Genomic DNA, 16135 nt, shown 5'->3' on the forward strand with positions numbered 1-16135 from the left:
ACAGCAATAATTATGGGTGATTTTAATCTATGTTATAAACTGGAAAAATCAGAATGGCAATAGTAGCCTGGATGAGAAGTAAATAGAAAACTCTTGAAAGATTTTCTTCGAGCAGCACGTTTTGGAATCAACCAGAGAGGTTATACCAGATTTGGTAATGTATATGTGACATGACTGATTAATGATCTCAGAGTAAAAGCATCCTAGGTAGCAGTGAGCACAATATGATTGAATATTTACATCCACTTTGAAAGGGAGAAGTGGGTCTAAGACTTTAGTACTTTAGATTTAAATAAATGCAACAATGTGGCATGAAAGCTGAGATAGCTGAAATGCACTGGGATACTAAGCTATGGGACAGAACAGTGGAGAAGTAGTGGTAAATATTTTGGGGGATATTTTAGAATACTCAAAATATTTCTACTATAAAGAAAAATTATAAGAGGAGAACCCAGCATTTAAAAGAAGTTAAAGAAAGCATCAAACTTACGAGAAAATTATATAATGCATTAAAATAAGTGGCAGATTGATGATTGGACACCATATAAAGAATGGCAGAGAATGGCTAAACGATTAATTGGGATAAGAAATTAAAAGTATAAGAAGCAGCTAGCGAGAAACGGAGAAGCAGATAGTAAGGGTTTCTATTTACCCCTTTCCTTTTGAAATACCCTAAAACCCCTTTAAATAAATAAATAAGTGCTAGTCCTCTAGAAAGTGAGAATGGATAGTTAATGGCAATTAAGAAAATGACAGATGAAATAAAAACCTATAGAGGGTACAAAAACATTCCAGTAATAGCTGTATGTCAGGAGGAAAAAGAGATTGAGGCACTTGTTAAAATTATAATCACCAGAGAGTAGTCCTGAGCAAACCGCGAGGGCAGCCTGGGAAGGTAAACTTTTCGATTATAAAAGTCTTACCTCGTGTGATTGGGGCCTTTCAGTTGTTTCAGCGGTGGGAGTCCGGGAGAAAGCGTGAGGGCATCTGGGAAGGTAAGCTTCCATGCAATAAATTTGGGAGTTAACTAATACCCGAGACACTACGTGTAGTGTCTCCCACCCTTCCACCTCCTCTAACCTAATAATAACGACAAAGTGTGGTGAGCAGGTAAGCTATTTGCATTTTTCTTTCCTCATATCTTTGTTATCTTTCGGGGTGGTCACCGAGACGCCAAATCCTCTGGGAGTGGGTCGGAAGGCAAAGCCGGAGTCTGTTTGAGTATATAACGGAGTAAACTTACTGGTGCAGAGAACACTGCGAACCTAAAAAAAACTAATTAATTTTAAATAATTAACTAAGTAGAGATGGCAGGCCAGGTGATGTGTTGTAGCTGTATGATGTGGGAGCTAGCTGATCCCATTGAGAACGGCAGTGACCACATCTGCAGCAAGTATGGGTTCCTTGAGGAGCTCTGGCTCAGAATTGATGAGCTGGAATCTTAACTCCAAACACTGCGGCACATCCGGGAGGGGGAGAAATACCTGGATGCTGTGTTCCAGGAGGCAGTCACACCTGATAGATTAACTAATGTTAATTCGATCGGCAGCAGTGTGTGACTGCGAGTGAGGCAGGTAGAGGGACCCTGCAGACAGGAACACAGGAGCCGCAGCCCTTGACATTGTCCCACAGGTATGAGGCACTTGCTCCCTGCGTGGATGAGGAACAGGGCTGCAGGAAGGATGAGTCAATTGACCATGGCACCATGGTCCAGGAGGCCATTCAAGAGGTGGGAGCAAAAAGACAGATTGTAGTTGTAGGGGATTCCATCATCAGGGGGATAGACAGTATCCTTTGCGAGCAGGATAGAGAATCCCGCATGGTGAGTTGCCTGCCCGGTGCCAGGATGCGAGACATCTCTGACTGACTGGCTTGAGAGGATACGAGAGACTGAGGGGGAGGATCCAGTTGTTGTGGTCCACGTAGGTACCAACAACATAGGCAAGACTAGGAAAAAAGACCTGTTTCGGGATTATGAAAAGCTAGGAACAAAATTAAAAAACAGGTCTTCAAGGGTCATAATCTCTGGATTGCTGCACGAGCCATGTGCAAATTGGCATAGGGAGGCGAGGATCAGGGAAGTAAACACGTGGCGAAAAGAGTGGTGTGGGAAAGAGGGTTTCCTTTTCATGGGGCATTGGCATCAGTTCTGGGGCAGGAGGGATCTATACCGCTGGGATGGACTCCATCTGAACAGGGCCGGGTCCAGTGTTCTGGCGAAAAGGGTAAATAGGGTGGTTAATAGGACTTTAAACTAGTAAGTAGGGGGGAAGGGAGAAGTGAGCGTAGAGGGAGAATAACAATTAATGTAAGGCAAAGCAGCAGGTTAGCAGGTGACGAGGAAGCTTCAACTCCATTGAAAATTAGGAAAAAAGTTAAAGGAAGGAGAACTCCAGAGCTGTTAGTAATGGAGGTAATAGGACCCAAAAAGAAGGTGCAAAAACTGGCATAAGGGCACTTTATGTGAATACTCAGAGCATTTGAAACAAGGTGGATGAGGTGACGGTGCAAATCATGGCAAATGGGTATGATTTAGTGGCCATTACAGAGACATGGTTACAGGATGGTCATGACTGGGAGTTAAATATCCAGGGGTACCAAACTGTTCGGAAGGACAGACAGGAAGGTAAGGGAAGTGGTGTTGCTCTGATTTTTAAGGATGATATCAGGGCAGTAGTGAGAGATGATATAGGTTCTACTGAACAAAATGTTGAATCCATTTGGGCGGAAATTAGGAATAGCAGGGAGAAGAAGTCACTGATAGGTGTGGTCTATAGGCCACCAAATAATGACATCATGGTGGGGCGGGCAATAAACAAAGAAATAGCTAATGCATGTAAAAATGGTACAGCAATTATCATGGGGGATTTTAATCTACATATCGATTGGTCAAACCAGGTCGGTCATGGCAGCCTTGAGGAAGGCTTCATAGAATGCATCTGCAATAATTTCCTTGAACAATATGTAATGGAACCTACGAGGGAGCAAGCTATCCCAGATATAGTTCTGTGTAATGAGACAGGAATAATTAATGATCTCACAGTTAGAGAGCCTCTGGGAAGGAGCGTTCACAGTATGGTCGAATTTAAAATACAGATGGAGCGTCAGAAGGTTAAATTCAGTACCTATGTCCTGTGCTTAAACAAAGGAGACTATGAAGGAATGAGGGAGGAGTTAGCTAGGGTAGAATGGGGGCAAAAACTTTATGGTTGGTCAATTGAGGAACAGTGGAGAATTTTCAAAACGGTTTTTCACAGTGCTCAGCAGAAGTATATTCCAGTGATAAGGAAGAACTGTAGGAAACGAGAGAGCCAGCCATGGATGTCTAAGGAAATAAAGGAAATCAGATTGAAAAAAAAACACATACAAAAAAGCAAAGAGTAGTGGGAAACTAGTAGATTGGGAAATCTTTAAAGGCCAACAGAAAGCCACAAAAAAAGTTATAAAGAAAAGTAAGATAGATTATGAGAGTAAACTAGCTCAGAATATAAAAACAGGCAGCAAAAGTTTCTATAAATATGTAAATCGTAAAAGAGTGGCGAAGGTAAACATTGGTCCTTTAGAGGATGAGATGGCCAATTTAATAACTGAGAATGAGGAAATAGCCGAGACATTAAACAGTTATTTCGTGTTGGTCTTCACAGTGGAAGACACAAATAACATGCCAAAAACTAATGGCAAGTAGGTTATAGCAGGTGAGGACCTAGAAACTATCATTATCACTAAGGACGCAGTGCTGGGCAAGCTAATGGTGCTAAAGGCAGACAAGTCTCCTGGCCCTGATGAAATGCATCCCAGGGTACTAAAAAAAGTGATGGGGGAAATAGCAAATGCACTAGTAATTATTTAGCAAAATTCACTGGACTCTGGGGTGGTTCCCGCAGATTGGAAAACAGCCAATGTGATGCCACTGTTTAAAAAAGGAAGTAGACAAAAAGCAGGTAACTATAGGCCAGTTAGCTTAACTTTGGTAGTGGGGAAAACGCTCGAATCTATCATTAAGGAAGAAATAGCAAGACATCTGGATATAAATTGTCCCATTGGAAACACCCAGCATGGGTTCATGAAGGGTAGGTCATGTTTAACTAATTTGGTGGAATTCTTTGAGGACATTACTTGCATGGTGGACAATGGGGAACCTGTGGATGTGGTGTATCTGGGTTTCCAGAAGGCATTTGACAAGGTGCCACACCAAAGGCTGCTCCATAAGATAAAGTTGCACGGTATTACAGGTAATGTATTGGCAATGGATAGAGGATTGGTTGACCAGTAGAAAGCAAAGAGTAGGGGTAAATGGGTGTTTTTCTGGTTGGCGGTCAGTGGCTAGTGGTGTGCCTCAGGGATCAGTGTTGGGACCGCAATTGTTTACAGTTTACATAGATGATTTGGAGTTGGTGACTAAGTGTGGTGTGTCAAAATTTGCAGATGACACCTGAGGTGAGTGGTAGAGCAAAGTGTGCAGAAGACACTGAAAGTCTGCAGAGGGATATAGATAGTCTAAGTGAGTGGGCAAAGGTCTAGCAAATGGAGTACAATGTTGATAAGTGTGAGGTCATCCATTTTGGTAGGAATAACAGGAAAATGGACTATGTTTTAAATGGTAAAAAATTGCAGCACGCTGCTGTGCAGAGGGACTTGAGTGTCCTTGTGCATGAATCGCTAAAAGTAGGATTGCAGGTGCAGCAGGTAATTAAAAAGGCAAATGGAATTTTGTCTGTCATTGCTAGAGGGATGGAGTTTAAAAACAGGGAGGCTCTGCTGCAGCTGTATAGGGTCCTGGTGAGGCCACACCTGGAGTACTGTGTGCAGTTTTGGTCTCCTTACTTGAGAAGAGAGATACTAGCACTGGAGAGGGTGCAGAGGAGATTCACTCGGTTGATTCCAGAGTTGAGAGGGTTGAATTATGAGGAGAGACTGAGTAGACTGGGATTATACTCATTGGAATTCAGAAGAATGAGGGGAGATCTTATTGAAACGTATAAGATTATGAAGGGAATAGATAGGGTGGAGGCAGGGAGGTTGTTTCCGCTAGCAGGTGAAACTAGGACTAGAGGGCATCACCTCAAAATAAAGGAAAGCAGATGTAGGACTGAGGTCAGGAGGAACTTCTTCACCCAAAGGGTGGTGAATCTGTGGAATTCCCTGCCCAGTGAAGCAGTTGAAGCTACCTCGCTGAATGTGTTTAAGGCAGGGCTGGATAAATTTTTGAACAGTAAAGGAATTAAGGGTTATGGTGAGTGGGCGGGTAAGTGGAGTTGAGTCTCAAAAAGATCAGCCATGATCTTATTAAATGGCGGGGCAGGCTCGAGGGGCCAAATGGCCTACTCCTGCTCCTAGTTCTTATGTTCTTATGTAAACTGGTGGGTTGACAAGTATCTGGTCCTGATGGACTTTGTTTTAGAGTCTTAAAAGAGGTAGCCAATGCAATAATAGATGCTTTGGAGTTAATTTTCCAACATTCACGAGATTTTGTAAAGGTTCCGTCAGTCTGGAAAGTTAAAAATAAAAGACTCTTTTATTCAGGAAGGAAGAGAGGCATAAAACAGGAGATCATAGGCTCTGTCATGAGGTAACTGTTAGAATCTATCTTTAAGGAGTTTATAGCTGGACACTTAGAAAATGTCAAGGTTATCAGGAAGTATTGTGAATGGGAAACTATGTTCAATCAATTTATTGAAATTCTTTGGAAGAGTAATGTGTGCTGTGAATATAGGAGAGACTGTAGATATAACGTACTTGGATTTCCAGAAGGTATTTGACAAAACGACACATAAAAGATGTCGCACAAAGCAGCATCTTATGGTGTAGGGGTGACATATTAGCATAGATAGAACACTGGCTGACTAACAGAAAATGGGGATTATGTGTAAAGGCATCTTTTATATGATTGGCAGGATGTGACAAGTGGAATTCTATAGGAGTCCATGCTGGGACCTCAGATTTTGACAATGCATGTTAATGACATGGATGAGGGGAGCAAAAGCATTGTAGCTAAATTTTCAGATGACACCAGAGGTAGGAAAATATGTTGTGAGAATGACATAAGTAGGTTGTGGATGAATATAGATAGATTGAATGAAAGGGCAAAAATATAGCAAATGGAATATAGTGTGGGAAAATTTGAAATTGTTCACGTTGGGGAAGAAAGAAGCAGCAGAGTTATTTAAACAAGAATGACTGCAGACTTGAGAGATGCAGAGGAATTTGCATGTCCTCATGCATAAGCCACAAAAAACATTATGTGCAGGTGCAGCAATTAATAAAGAATGCTATCCTAATGTGGGCAAAATTGAATATGCAAGTGTTTTTCTACACTTAAAAAGGACATTGGTGAGACCCACATCTCAAATACAATGTACAGTTTTAATCTCCTGATGTAAGGATTAATGTAAATGTGTTGTACACAGTTTGGAAGAGATTTACTAGATTGATATAAAAGTGAAATACTGTAGATGCTGGAAATCTAAAACAAAAAGAGAAAATAATGGGGAAACTCTAGATTTGGCAGCATTTCTGGATCAAGATACAACTTCAGATTAACTTCAGTTCTGAAGAAGAGTCATAATAGACTTTAACTCAGTTTCTCTCTCCACAGAAACTGCCAAACCTGCAGAGTTTCTCCAGCACACTCTTATTTACGAGACTGATATCTGGAATGAGCAAGTTGCCTTATGAGAAAGGTTGGACAGACCAGGCTTGTTCTCACTGGGATTTCGAAGAGCTGAGCTGATTTACTTGAGTATTTAAGATCCTGGAAGGTTTTGACAAGGTGGACATGATTGAGTCCAGAACTAGGGGATACAGTTTAAAAATTAAAAATTGCCCTTTTGTCACCAAGAAGCGGAGAATTTTTTTTATCTGAGGGTTGTGCAACTTTGGAACTTTGTCTCAGATGGCAATGGAAGTGCATTCTCTGAAATATCTTTAAGGTGGATGTGGATAAATTCTTGTTAGGCAATAGAATCAAAAGTTACTGGGGTAGATAGGAATGTGGAATTCAAAAGACAAGCTGATCAAATGTGATCTGATTAAATGATGGAGCAGGCTTCAGGGGCCGAATGGTCTCATCCTGCTCCTAATTTGTATGTTCACATTAATTAATACTTTTACTAACATCGATTTCAATCAGCAGCCACCCCACTTTTAAACCCTTTCTTTTGTCTTTCCTTCCTTCTCCATCCACTTTTCCCAACTCAGTTGGAAAGCAGTGGACCTGCAGTATCTGTGAGAAGAAGTTTGTCACTGAATACATGCTCTTCAAACATATACAGTTGACTCACAAAAAGGTGGAGGCCCAGAACTGTCACCTGTGCGGCACAAAGGTTTCTACACGAGCTTCGATGAACAGGCACATGAGGCGCAAACACCCTGAGGTGAGAGTGTTTGAAATTGACTAACTTCTAGAAGCTCTGGTGATTAGAACAGCCCATTACTTGGGGCTGGTGGGGGGTTACAATGCTAAGGCAGATATCAGCTTGTTAGTCTCTGTCTTACCAACCCCAGAAGAACATTTTGTTAGACATTAGCTCAGTGCAGAACTCTGACCGTGACAGCACAAATGTAATGAGTGTTCTGGAGTATAGATGTTACAGGGCTGAATGGATAGACAATGAGCTACAGCATAGTGGTAGAGATGTAGATGTTATTGTAAGTAGAATACAAAAGCAAGGAAGTCATGATCAGTATTTATAGAACACTGGTTTTTCTTCAGCTGAAGTGCTGTGTTCAGTTTTGGGCACTGTACCGTAGCAAGAATGTGAATGCTTGAGAAAGGTGATCGAGAATATTTAGGATAATATTTCCAGAAATGTGGAAGTCATGTTGGAGCTGTACAAAACATTAGTTAGCTGGAGTGCTGCGTGCAGTTCTGTCACCACACTATAGGAAGGATGTGATTGCACTGGAGAGGGTGCAGAGGAGATTTATCAGGACGTTGGCTGGGATGGAGCAGTATAGCTCCAGAGAAGAGGCCGGATAAGCTTGTGTTATTTTCTTTAGAGTTGAGCGGGGACCTAATCAAAGTGTATAACATTATGGCGGGCATGGTCAGGGTGAATAGAAAGCAGCTACTCCCCTTAGTTGAAAGGTGAATAACAAGGGCATAATTTAAAGGTGAAAGGCAAGAGGTGTAAAGAGAGGTTTTTTTGTCATGCAGAAGATAATGGGAATCTGAAATGCATTGCCTGAGAGAGTAGCAGAGGCAGAAAACATCACAACCTTAAAAATGATTAACACTCCAAATGTCATAATGTTCAAGGCAATGGGCCTAATTCTGGAAAGTGGGAATTTGGGTATATTGAGAATTGTTTTTGTCAGTTCAGACTTGATGTGCTGAAGGACTTCTTCTGTACTCTGTGATTCCAAGGGATTTGAGTTATACAGATAAATTGGAGAAGCTGTGGTTATTCTTTTTGGAGATAAGAAAGTTGAGAGGAGATTTCACAGACATTTTATAAAATCATGAGGAATCTTGACAGTAGATTTGAAACTGGGTAGAAAACTGGAGGACCAGTTTAAAGCGATTGGCAAAATTAAGGAGGTATAAGTGGGAGCTTTTTTTACACAATGTCTGAAAGGCTTAGAAACCAAAGGGCAGCGAATGGCCACGGAACCAATGCAATAGGGTTAACATGAGGAAAAGCACAGAGTGTTTCAGATCTGTAATGTGCTGCCTAAGAGCACTGTGGACACAGGGTCAGTCATGGTATTTAAAGGGAATTGGATAAGAACCTGAGAAGAACAAAGTGCCAGCTACAGGGAAAGCATGCTTGAGAGGGTCTGGCTGAGTTAGTCTCTTTGACAGCCAGTTTGGATATGATGGGCCAACTGGCTTCCTTTTGTGCTGAAACTGTTCTATGATTTTCTGGAGTTCTGAGGCTAACATTGACAGAATGCAAGGCACCTGATGTCCTAACTTCTGACACACAATGCCAGCTCCATTGATTTGCCGACAATGGCCTGTTGTATTTGTGCAGAAACAGAAAGAAAGGGCTAGATTTTACCAGGTGCTCTGGGATCTCTGGGACTGTTCGACAAGAGCTACTGAGGGTCCAGAGCCTGCACTTGTTGGAAGCTGCACTTCAATCCTCTGGAAGCAGCCTGCAAACTAGCTGTCCCTGTACTTGGAGCTGATGAAGGGCTCCCACTGTTGTGGGATCTGTATCGGAGGGCCAGCAGCTCAGGAGCTTTGGTAGCCCCACTGAAAATGATGAGGCACTGCTCAGACTTGGGGATGGTTGTAAGTGTGACTGCTCTGCCAGCAGCAAAATACTGGTGAGCCGTTTAAATTTCCCCTAATTATGGCTATAATCATCTCAATTGGGAGCCCATCTCTACTGGAACTACCAAAGGACTAGGAAAATCCAAACTTAAATGTTAGTAAGTCAATAAATGCAGAAATATGGTCATGTTATGAACCCAGCTTGATAATCATCAAATTGGCTAATTACATTACAGTCCAACAATTTGGTTGCCAAATGCCACAAAACATCACCACGGCTACATGTTTCCATACTAAAATCAAGATGAAGGAGGCCAGTCAGTCCATCATTATGTCCCAGTTATTCAATTAGTCCAACATTCCCTGCTCTTTCCCAGTAGCCCTGTGCATTTTTCCCCGCAAGCATTAATCTGATTGTTTTGAACATTACCATTGAATCTATTTCCGTTACCCTTCTGGGAATGCAATCCAGATCATCTCAATCCACTGAAAAAAGATTTTAAAAATTTCCTTGTGTCATGTCTGATTCTTTTGACAGTCACCTGTAATATGTGTCCTTTGATTACCAACTCTTTTGCTGCTTACTTATTTGTTCAATCAAAACCCTTTATAATTTTTAACATCACCACCTAATCTCATCTTAATTTTCCCTGGTGCAAGCTTCTCCAGGCCCTCCACAGTTTAAATCTCTTAAGATATAAAACTTCCTGAGATGAGTGCTTGGAATGGAACATTTTTCCAATTCCTGTTGTGCAGTGTATGCAGTAAATGCTCTCGTGCTGGTAGCCATACAGGTCTCAGGTCAGGTTGAGCACAGTTAGTACAGACTGTACCTCCCTCAGCATCGCTGATGTTCTTCAGCCCTGTCCTCTCAACAATGCGCCTGATCCAGTTCATTTTTTTTCCCTGCACCTGCCGTTTTTATGGGTTTATTTGCGGGTGATTGCGGCTTGGTACCCTTTTGAAAAGACTTATGTTCTTAGGAAGTGAACCAGCAGAAGAAGATTTCCATCAGCCCATTGTCAGGACTGGATTTGAACTCAAGATCACAAGTGGAAATATGATTATTTCACCACTGTTTTGCCAAGCAACTGCTACTGTTACAAATGGATTTCCCAGTTGAACTCTCAATAGGCAATCGAACAAATATTTGAAAAGTTTGAAGGTATATCGCGAAAGAGTGAGGCAATGTAATTAATTGGATAGCATTTTCCAAGAGCCAGGACAGGCAGAATGGATCAAGAGGCCTGGAATGGTCTGTGAATGCTGAAGTCATTGATTCCTGCTTGTTATGGTTGTGTCTGTGTGTGTGCATGCGTATGAAGGTCTTGTGGCACAGCGGGGCTCTGAGCCAGAAGCTCCATTTTCAAATTCCACACCAGGACTTGATGGACAAGGAAGGTGCATTCCTACGTGGCCAAACAGGTCAGATATCAACTTGCAAGGCCATAGCAGGTGGAAAGAGTGGGAGAGATTTCTGGTCAGCTGTGTGATAGATAAAGTGTTGGGGTTTCTACCACCCACTGTCCTGATTTCCAAATTATAACATGCATGTAAATGTGTACGTTGGTACAACAACTTGCATTTCCTGAGTGAACTGTAACACATCACCACTTTGTGTGTGTGTCTCTCTGTGTTTGAGATTGACACTCAGTACTTGAAAACGGTTATCATTAACTTATTTTACCCTTTTCTTCTTGCAGCAAGACATTAGCTTACATGAGAGTGAGCTAACAGAAATGGGTGAAGTGAAGAGATCGAAACGAGGGCAAAGGAAGAAATGGAAGACAGAAGAAGAGGAGGAGGAGGATGAAGATGAAGATGAGGATGAAGAGGAAGACGATGAATCAGCAACAGCTGCTGAAGAGGCAACGATGTACACTTACACAGATAAAGAAACTGGTTTCACAGGAACTGTCGATGATGAGACAGATTCTGCGGTACAGAATATGAGTCAGGTCAGTGAGGAATCATGGTAGAATCCAGATTAGAATTTGTATGTGATAATCAGTGTCTGCCATGATGAAGTCACTCACTATTTAAACTGGGTCACTAAGAGAGAACTCCCACTTTCAAATAAGGGTTGCTGTTCCAGTAATTCCTTTTTAAACAGCACTACGGAGGCACTGACTCTGTATCAGTCATCACTCAGTTGGTAGTAGTATCACTTCTTGATTCACAAGATTCATGGTCCAAATCCCAACTTCAGAACTTAAGCAAAAAGCATTAGCCTGATGACAGTGCAAGGAAATTCTGTACTGTTGGAGATATTAAAAGGTGAGGCCCAGGCAATCCTATCAGATGTATGTGCAAGATCCCAACACTAAATTGAAGCAGAACGGGTGGTTATCCTCACTTTCCTAGCCAATATTTATTCTTCAAACAACATTATGAAAACAGATTATCTAGTCATTGTCACGTTTTTGTTTGCAGAAGCTTGTTGCACACAATTTGGCTGCTATGTTTCTTATATTACAACAGCGAATACAAAAGTGTTTTTGAGATTTGCAGTGGTGGTGGAATATGCTTATATAAATACAAGTCTCTCTTTAATGCTCCACTGATAGTAAAATTAAAAAAAAACACTTGTATTTGCGCACCTCCTTTCATGACTCAGGATGTATTAAGACACTTTACAGCCAGTTTTTGTAGAGAGTACTGTAATGTAGAAAATGCTGCAGCTAATTTTCTCATAGCAAAGACCCACAATTAGCAATAAAATTATGTCTAGGTAATCATTTCCAGTCATATTGGTTGGATGTTAAGCGAGGGCAGCATGTGCACATACGTACCATCATTTTTTGATTCCCTGCCAAGCCACACACCATCCTGAGTTAGAAATATATTTCCATTCATTTACAGGAACTAGTGTCACTGGAACTCCTTTCCTAACAGCACTGTAGGGGGTGCTACACTCCAAGGACTGCAGTGGCTCAAGAAAGCAGCTTACCACCAACTTGATGTCCACACCCTGTGAATGAATTTTTTTTAAAGTATCATCAGGACACCGAGCAGAACTCCCATTCTGTTGTGATTTTTGTTGTGTGTACATCTTTTACATTTTTTACTGTAGGGCAGCAAACATACTTGAAGTGTGTAATCAGTTTCAGATGTTCTTGTTGCAAACAAATGTATATATTCTTTCTTTCTGGTGTTTAACTTGTATTCATGACTTTTTTAAAAGGTAATTTATTTCCTTTGATCTAGGTGGTCGTGACTCTTGGAGATTCAAATGCTACCACGGCAACCAGCTCCGCTGGGCTGACTAACATCGCGGTCTCCCCCAACATCAGCACAGTGGCTGGCACCCATTTCACCAACCTCCAGCCCATCACGGTGACCAACCTTACGCTGCAGGATCGTCAAATGCAGCTTGACTCTATCCTGACGGTCAGCTTTGACTCTATCAGCGGCTCCACTGTGGTGCACAGCCGGCCAATGGAGATCCAGATCGAGGCACAGCCGGCAGCTGCCCAGCAGGCTCACTCCCTCGCCCAGTCCATGAACCTGACCACCTTCGTCAACTCCATTGCCCCAGTAGAGAGCTCGCTGGGTGAACAGCAGCATGCCATGACCTGGAGGGCTGTGCCACAAGCTGGGGACAGCTCTCACCACATCCTCCAGGCACAGCCAGCCCCAGCACCGGCACAGCAACAGCAACAGCAACAACAACAGCAGCAGCAAGTTCAGATTCAGACACCACAATCCCAACAGACCCAGCAGCAGATATACAACTTCTAAAGAAATCCACTCTGCCGCACACTCATACAGAGACGCCCAACACAATGTCAATTGTGACCGACATTCAGCAGTTTTACACAGGGGTTGGTATAGACCCCCTCTGCCAATCTGCACCAGACTTTATTGATTCTACAGCATCAAAAACCATCCTCAATCACTTTTCTCCATTCCACACAGGTTTCCAGTTTGGGAGGTGTCTACATAAACACAGCAGAAAGATGTTTTGAGTGTGATATTTGTGATTTAAAATGAACATTTTTTTAAAAAAAAATTAAATCCTTAAAACAAAGCAGACTTGAAGTGAAAAATAAATGTACCTACAATTCTGTGACAACCTTGAGATGTGAGTTAGGATTTGTGGATGGGTCAATGCAGCTGCCGGATCCAGCTCTTGGTCATTGTGTCTTTGTCTTTCATTTGAATGTACATTTTGCTTTATCACTCTTTTACAGTGAAATCTACGCTTTTTGAAAGAAAAGGAATGATTTTAAAGCTGGCACTCATCCATTTCGAATGATTGTTAACACAAGCTGAAAGATATTACTGATGTGAAAATCCAGGGATGTGCTTCTGGAATCTCTCTTTCCTGCTTCCACATCTACACGTCCTATATTGTAGACACCCACCATCCGGCACGTATATATACATACCTAATTGTTGTATGTATTACTTATTTTCAGTTCCTTACACTCCTTGTTAGAGAAGGATAAAAATGGTTCAGTTGTGCAGCACACTGCCTAGTACACCCATTAAAAGTGACTGAATGCTTACACTAATAAAATTTAAGGAAACATCATAAAACTGCAGAAAAACATTCAGTAATAAGATAAATCTGCTAAAGCACAATTGGCTGGTATGTAAGAGCATCAATGACATTTTCTCCAATGAATGTACATGCTAGGATACTTTTCACAATCTTTGTGCCCTCCTCACATTCCATACATGCCAGCAACCACCTTGCATCTGATATAATGGACATGTGTTAGTGCAGATAGTAAACACTGGCAGGGCTATCGGATCTAATCTCTTTTTGTCATCTGAACCGCATATCTTTCAACATTACGTAGAAATTGAGAATGCAACTGACTATTTTTCTCAATAGTACATGTTTACAAAGGGCAAACATTACAACCACAGGTTTTACCCTGTCTGCTGGAAATACTCAGATCAGGCAGCATCTGTGGAGTAAGAAACAGTTAATGTTTCAGGTGAATGACCTTTAATCATAACCAGAAAATGTTAGAAATAGATTGTAAGCAAATGAAACCAGGTAGGGGATGGGGCATTAAAAGAACCAAAAGGAAGGTTTTTTTTTATTTACTTGTTGGATGTGGGCATCATTGGCTGGGCCAGCATTTATTACCCATCCATAATTGGTCTTGAGAAGGTGGTGGTAGATTGCCATCGTGAACTGCTGTAGTCCATGATGTGGGTTGTCCCACAATACCATGAAGGAAGGAATTCCCAGGATTCCTAGCGATAGTGATGGAACAGTGATGTATTTCCAAGTCAGGAATGGTGAGCGGTGTGGAAAGGAAATTGAAGGTGATGGTGTGTCCATGTATTTGCTGCCTTTGTCCTTCTAGATGGAAGTGCTCATGGGTTTGGATGGTGCTGACTCAGGATCTTTAGCAAACTTCTGTAGTGCATATTGCAGATAGTATACACTGCTGCTACTGAGTATCAGTAGTGGAAAGAGATGTTTCTTTACCTGTCCCATTATCATTTCCTTTGGTTTTGCACTATGAATTCTTTTGTCATTTATCTCTCCTGTTTTTGGCCTAATCACATAGCTTCACTTCTATCTTTTTCCCATTATCATCTCTTTTACTATCTTGAAACCTTAATTTTTTTCTACCTAGTGCTGATGAAAAAGTTAATGTTTTAGGTAGAGATGACCTGTTTTTCCTCACCTCATACGCCTCAGTCTAACCTGCTGACTTTCCACAATTTTTTATAATAATTGAGCTGGTCTTTTTGATGATATTCGTTGTATATTTGAATCTAGTAAAAAAAAGCCTTCAGCTCTTTAAAGTAGATTGACTTTATCCTGGAGTCTTAAAGAATTGGCTAGCGAGATAGTTGGCTTAATTTTCCAAAATTCCCTAGTTACAAGGAAGATTTCATTAGATTGGAAAAAGATTAATGTAACATTTAGTTTTATTCTAAATGAAAGTGAAACATAAAGGAGGAAGCAAGGGCCAGTTAGCTTGACATTTCTCCTATAGAATAATTTAGAAGCTATTATTATAGGCATTACAGAAAGACAAAGTAAGCAGGTAGAGTCAATGTGGTTTTGTGAATGAGAAATCATGTTTAACCAACTCCTTTTGGAAGTAGTATTATGCTGTGGATAAAGGGGCAACAGTGGCTGTATTGTAATTGGATTTCCATAAGGTATTTGATAAGGTGATAAATCAAAACTTTTGCAGAAAATGAAGATTCGTGGAATAGGGGATAACATATTGGCTTGGAAAGAAAATCGGCTGGCTTACAGGAAAGAGAATCGGGATAAATGGACAAAGAACTGCAGATGCTGGAAATCTGAAATTTAAAACAGTGTGTGCTGGAGAGACAAAGTGGGTTTGACAGTAGAGAGAAAACAGAGTTAACATTTTGAGTCTAGTGACCCTTGAGATAAGTGACTTGCAACAAGGGGTGGAAGGTATTGTTGTTAAATCTGCTGATACCATTAAAATAGGCAGGAGTGGAAGTTGTGAAGAGGACATAAGGATGCTATAAATGGATAGGTTTAGTGAGTGGTCAAAGGTTTGGTAATTTGAATATAATGTAAGAAAATTAGAGATTGTCTGTTTCAGGCAGAAAGAACAGTAAACATGTTACCTAAATGGGTAAGGATTACAGAGCTCTGAGATGCAGGCATCTCGCTGTCCTCATGCATGAATCACAAAAGATTAATATGCTCATAAAGCAAGTAATTAGGACAGCTAGCAGAATGTTATCATTAATTGTAGATAGTGGAGAAATCGGGAATGGCATTAAACAGGCAATCAGAGATGCATGCAGTAAAGCTGCATCATTTATTATGGATTGCTATAATTTCATATATTTGTTTTGATTTATTGTAGTCACATGTGCCTAAGTACAGTGAACACCTTTGTCTTGTGAGCAGTACAGACAGATCTTAGTAAACAAGGACATACAGATCATAGA

At 41.2% G+C, this 16135-nt stretch overlaps 1 protein-coding gene and 1 long non-coding RNA gene across 7 annotated transcripts in view; one reads left to right on the forward strand and one right to left on the reverse strand.

The window, feature by feature from the left end:
• prdm15 (PR domain containing 15) overlaps positions 1-13295 on the forward strand; it is a 79015-nt gene extending 65720 nt beyond the window's left edge. For all 6 annotated transcript variants that reach the window (XM_048603154.1, XM_048603155.1, XM_048603156.1 and 3 more), the window contains exons 23-25: positions 7198-7373; positions 10924-11178; positions 12428-13295. In XM_048603154.1, coding sequence (XP_048459111.1) covers positions 7198-7373; positions 10924-11178; positions 12428-12961 — 965 coding nt within the window. In that variant the 3' untranslated portion in view covers positions 12962-13295. The remainder of the gene's footprint in view (positions 1-7197; positions 7374-10923; positions 11179-12427) is intronic.
• LOC125484432 lies at positions 13009-13424 on the reverse strand. The gene is made up of 2 exons (XR_007263259.1): positions 13283-13424; positions 13009-13158 (listed from the first exon to the last, which is right to left on the reverse strand). It is a non-coding gene; the product is annotated as an uncharacterized LOC125484432 (long non-coding RNA).
• Between the last annotated feature and the right edge of the window lie 2711 nt (positions 13425-16135).

This window comes from Rhincodon typus, chromosome 11 (assembly GCF_021869965.1).
Source record: "Rhincodon typus isolate 14 chromosome 11, sRhiTyp1.1, whole genome shotgun sequence".
In the NCBI taxonomy this organism is placed as follows: Eukaryota; Metazoa; Chordata; class Chondrichthyes; order Orectolobiformes; family Rhincodontidae; genus Rhincodon; species Rhincodon typus.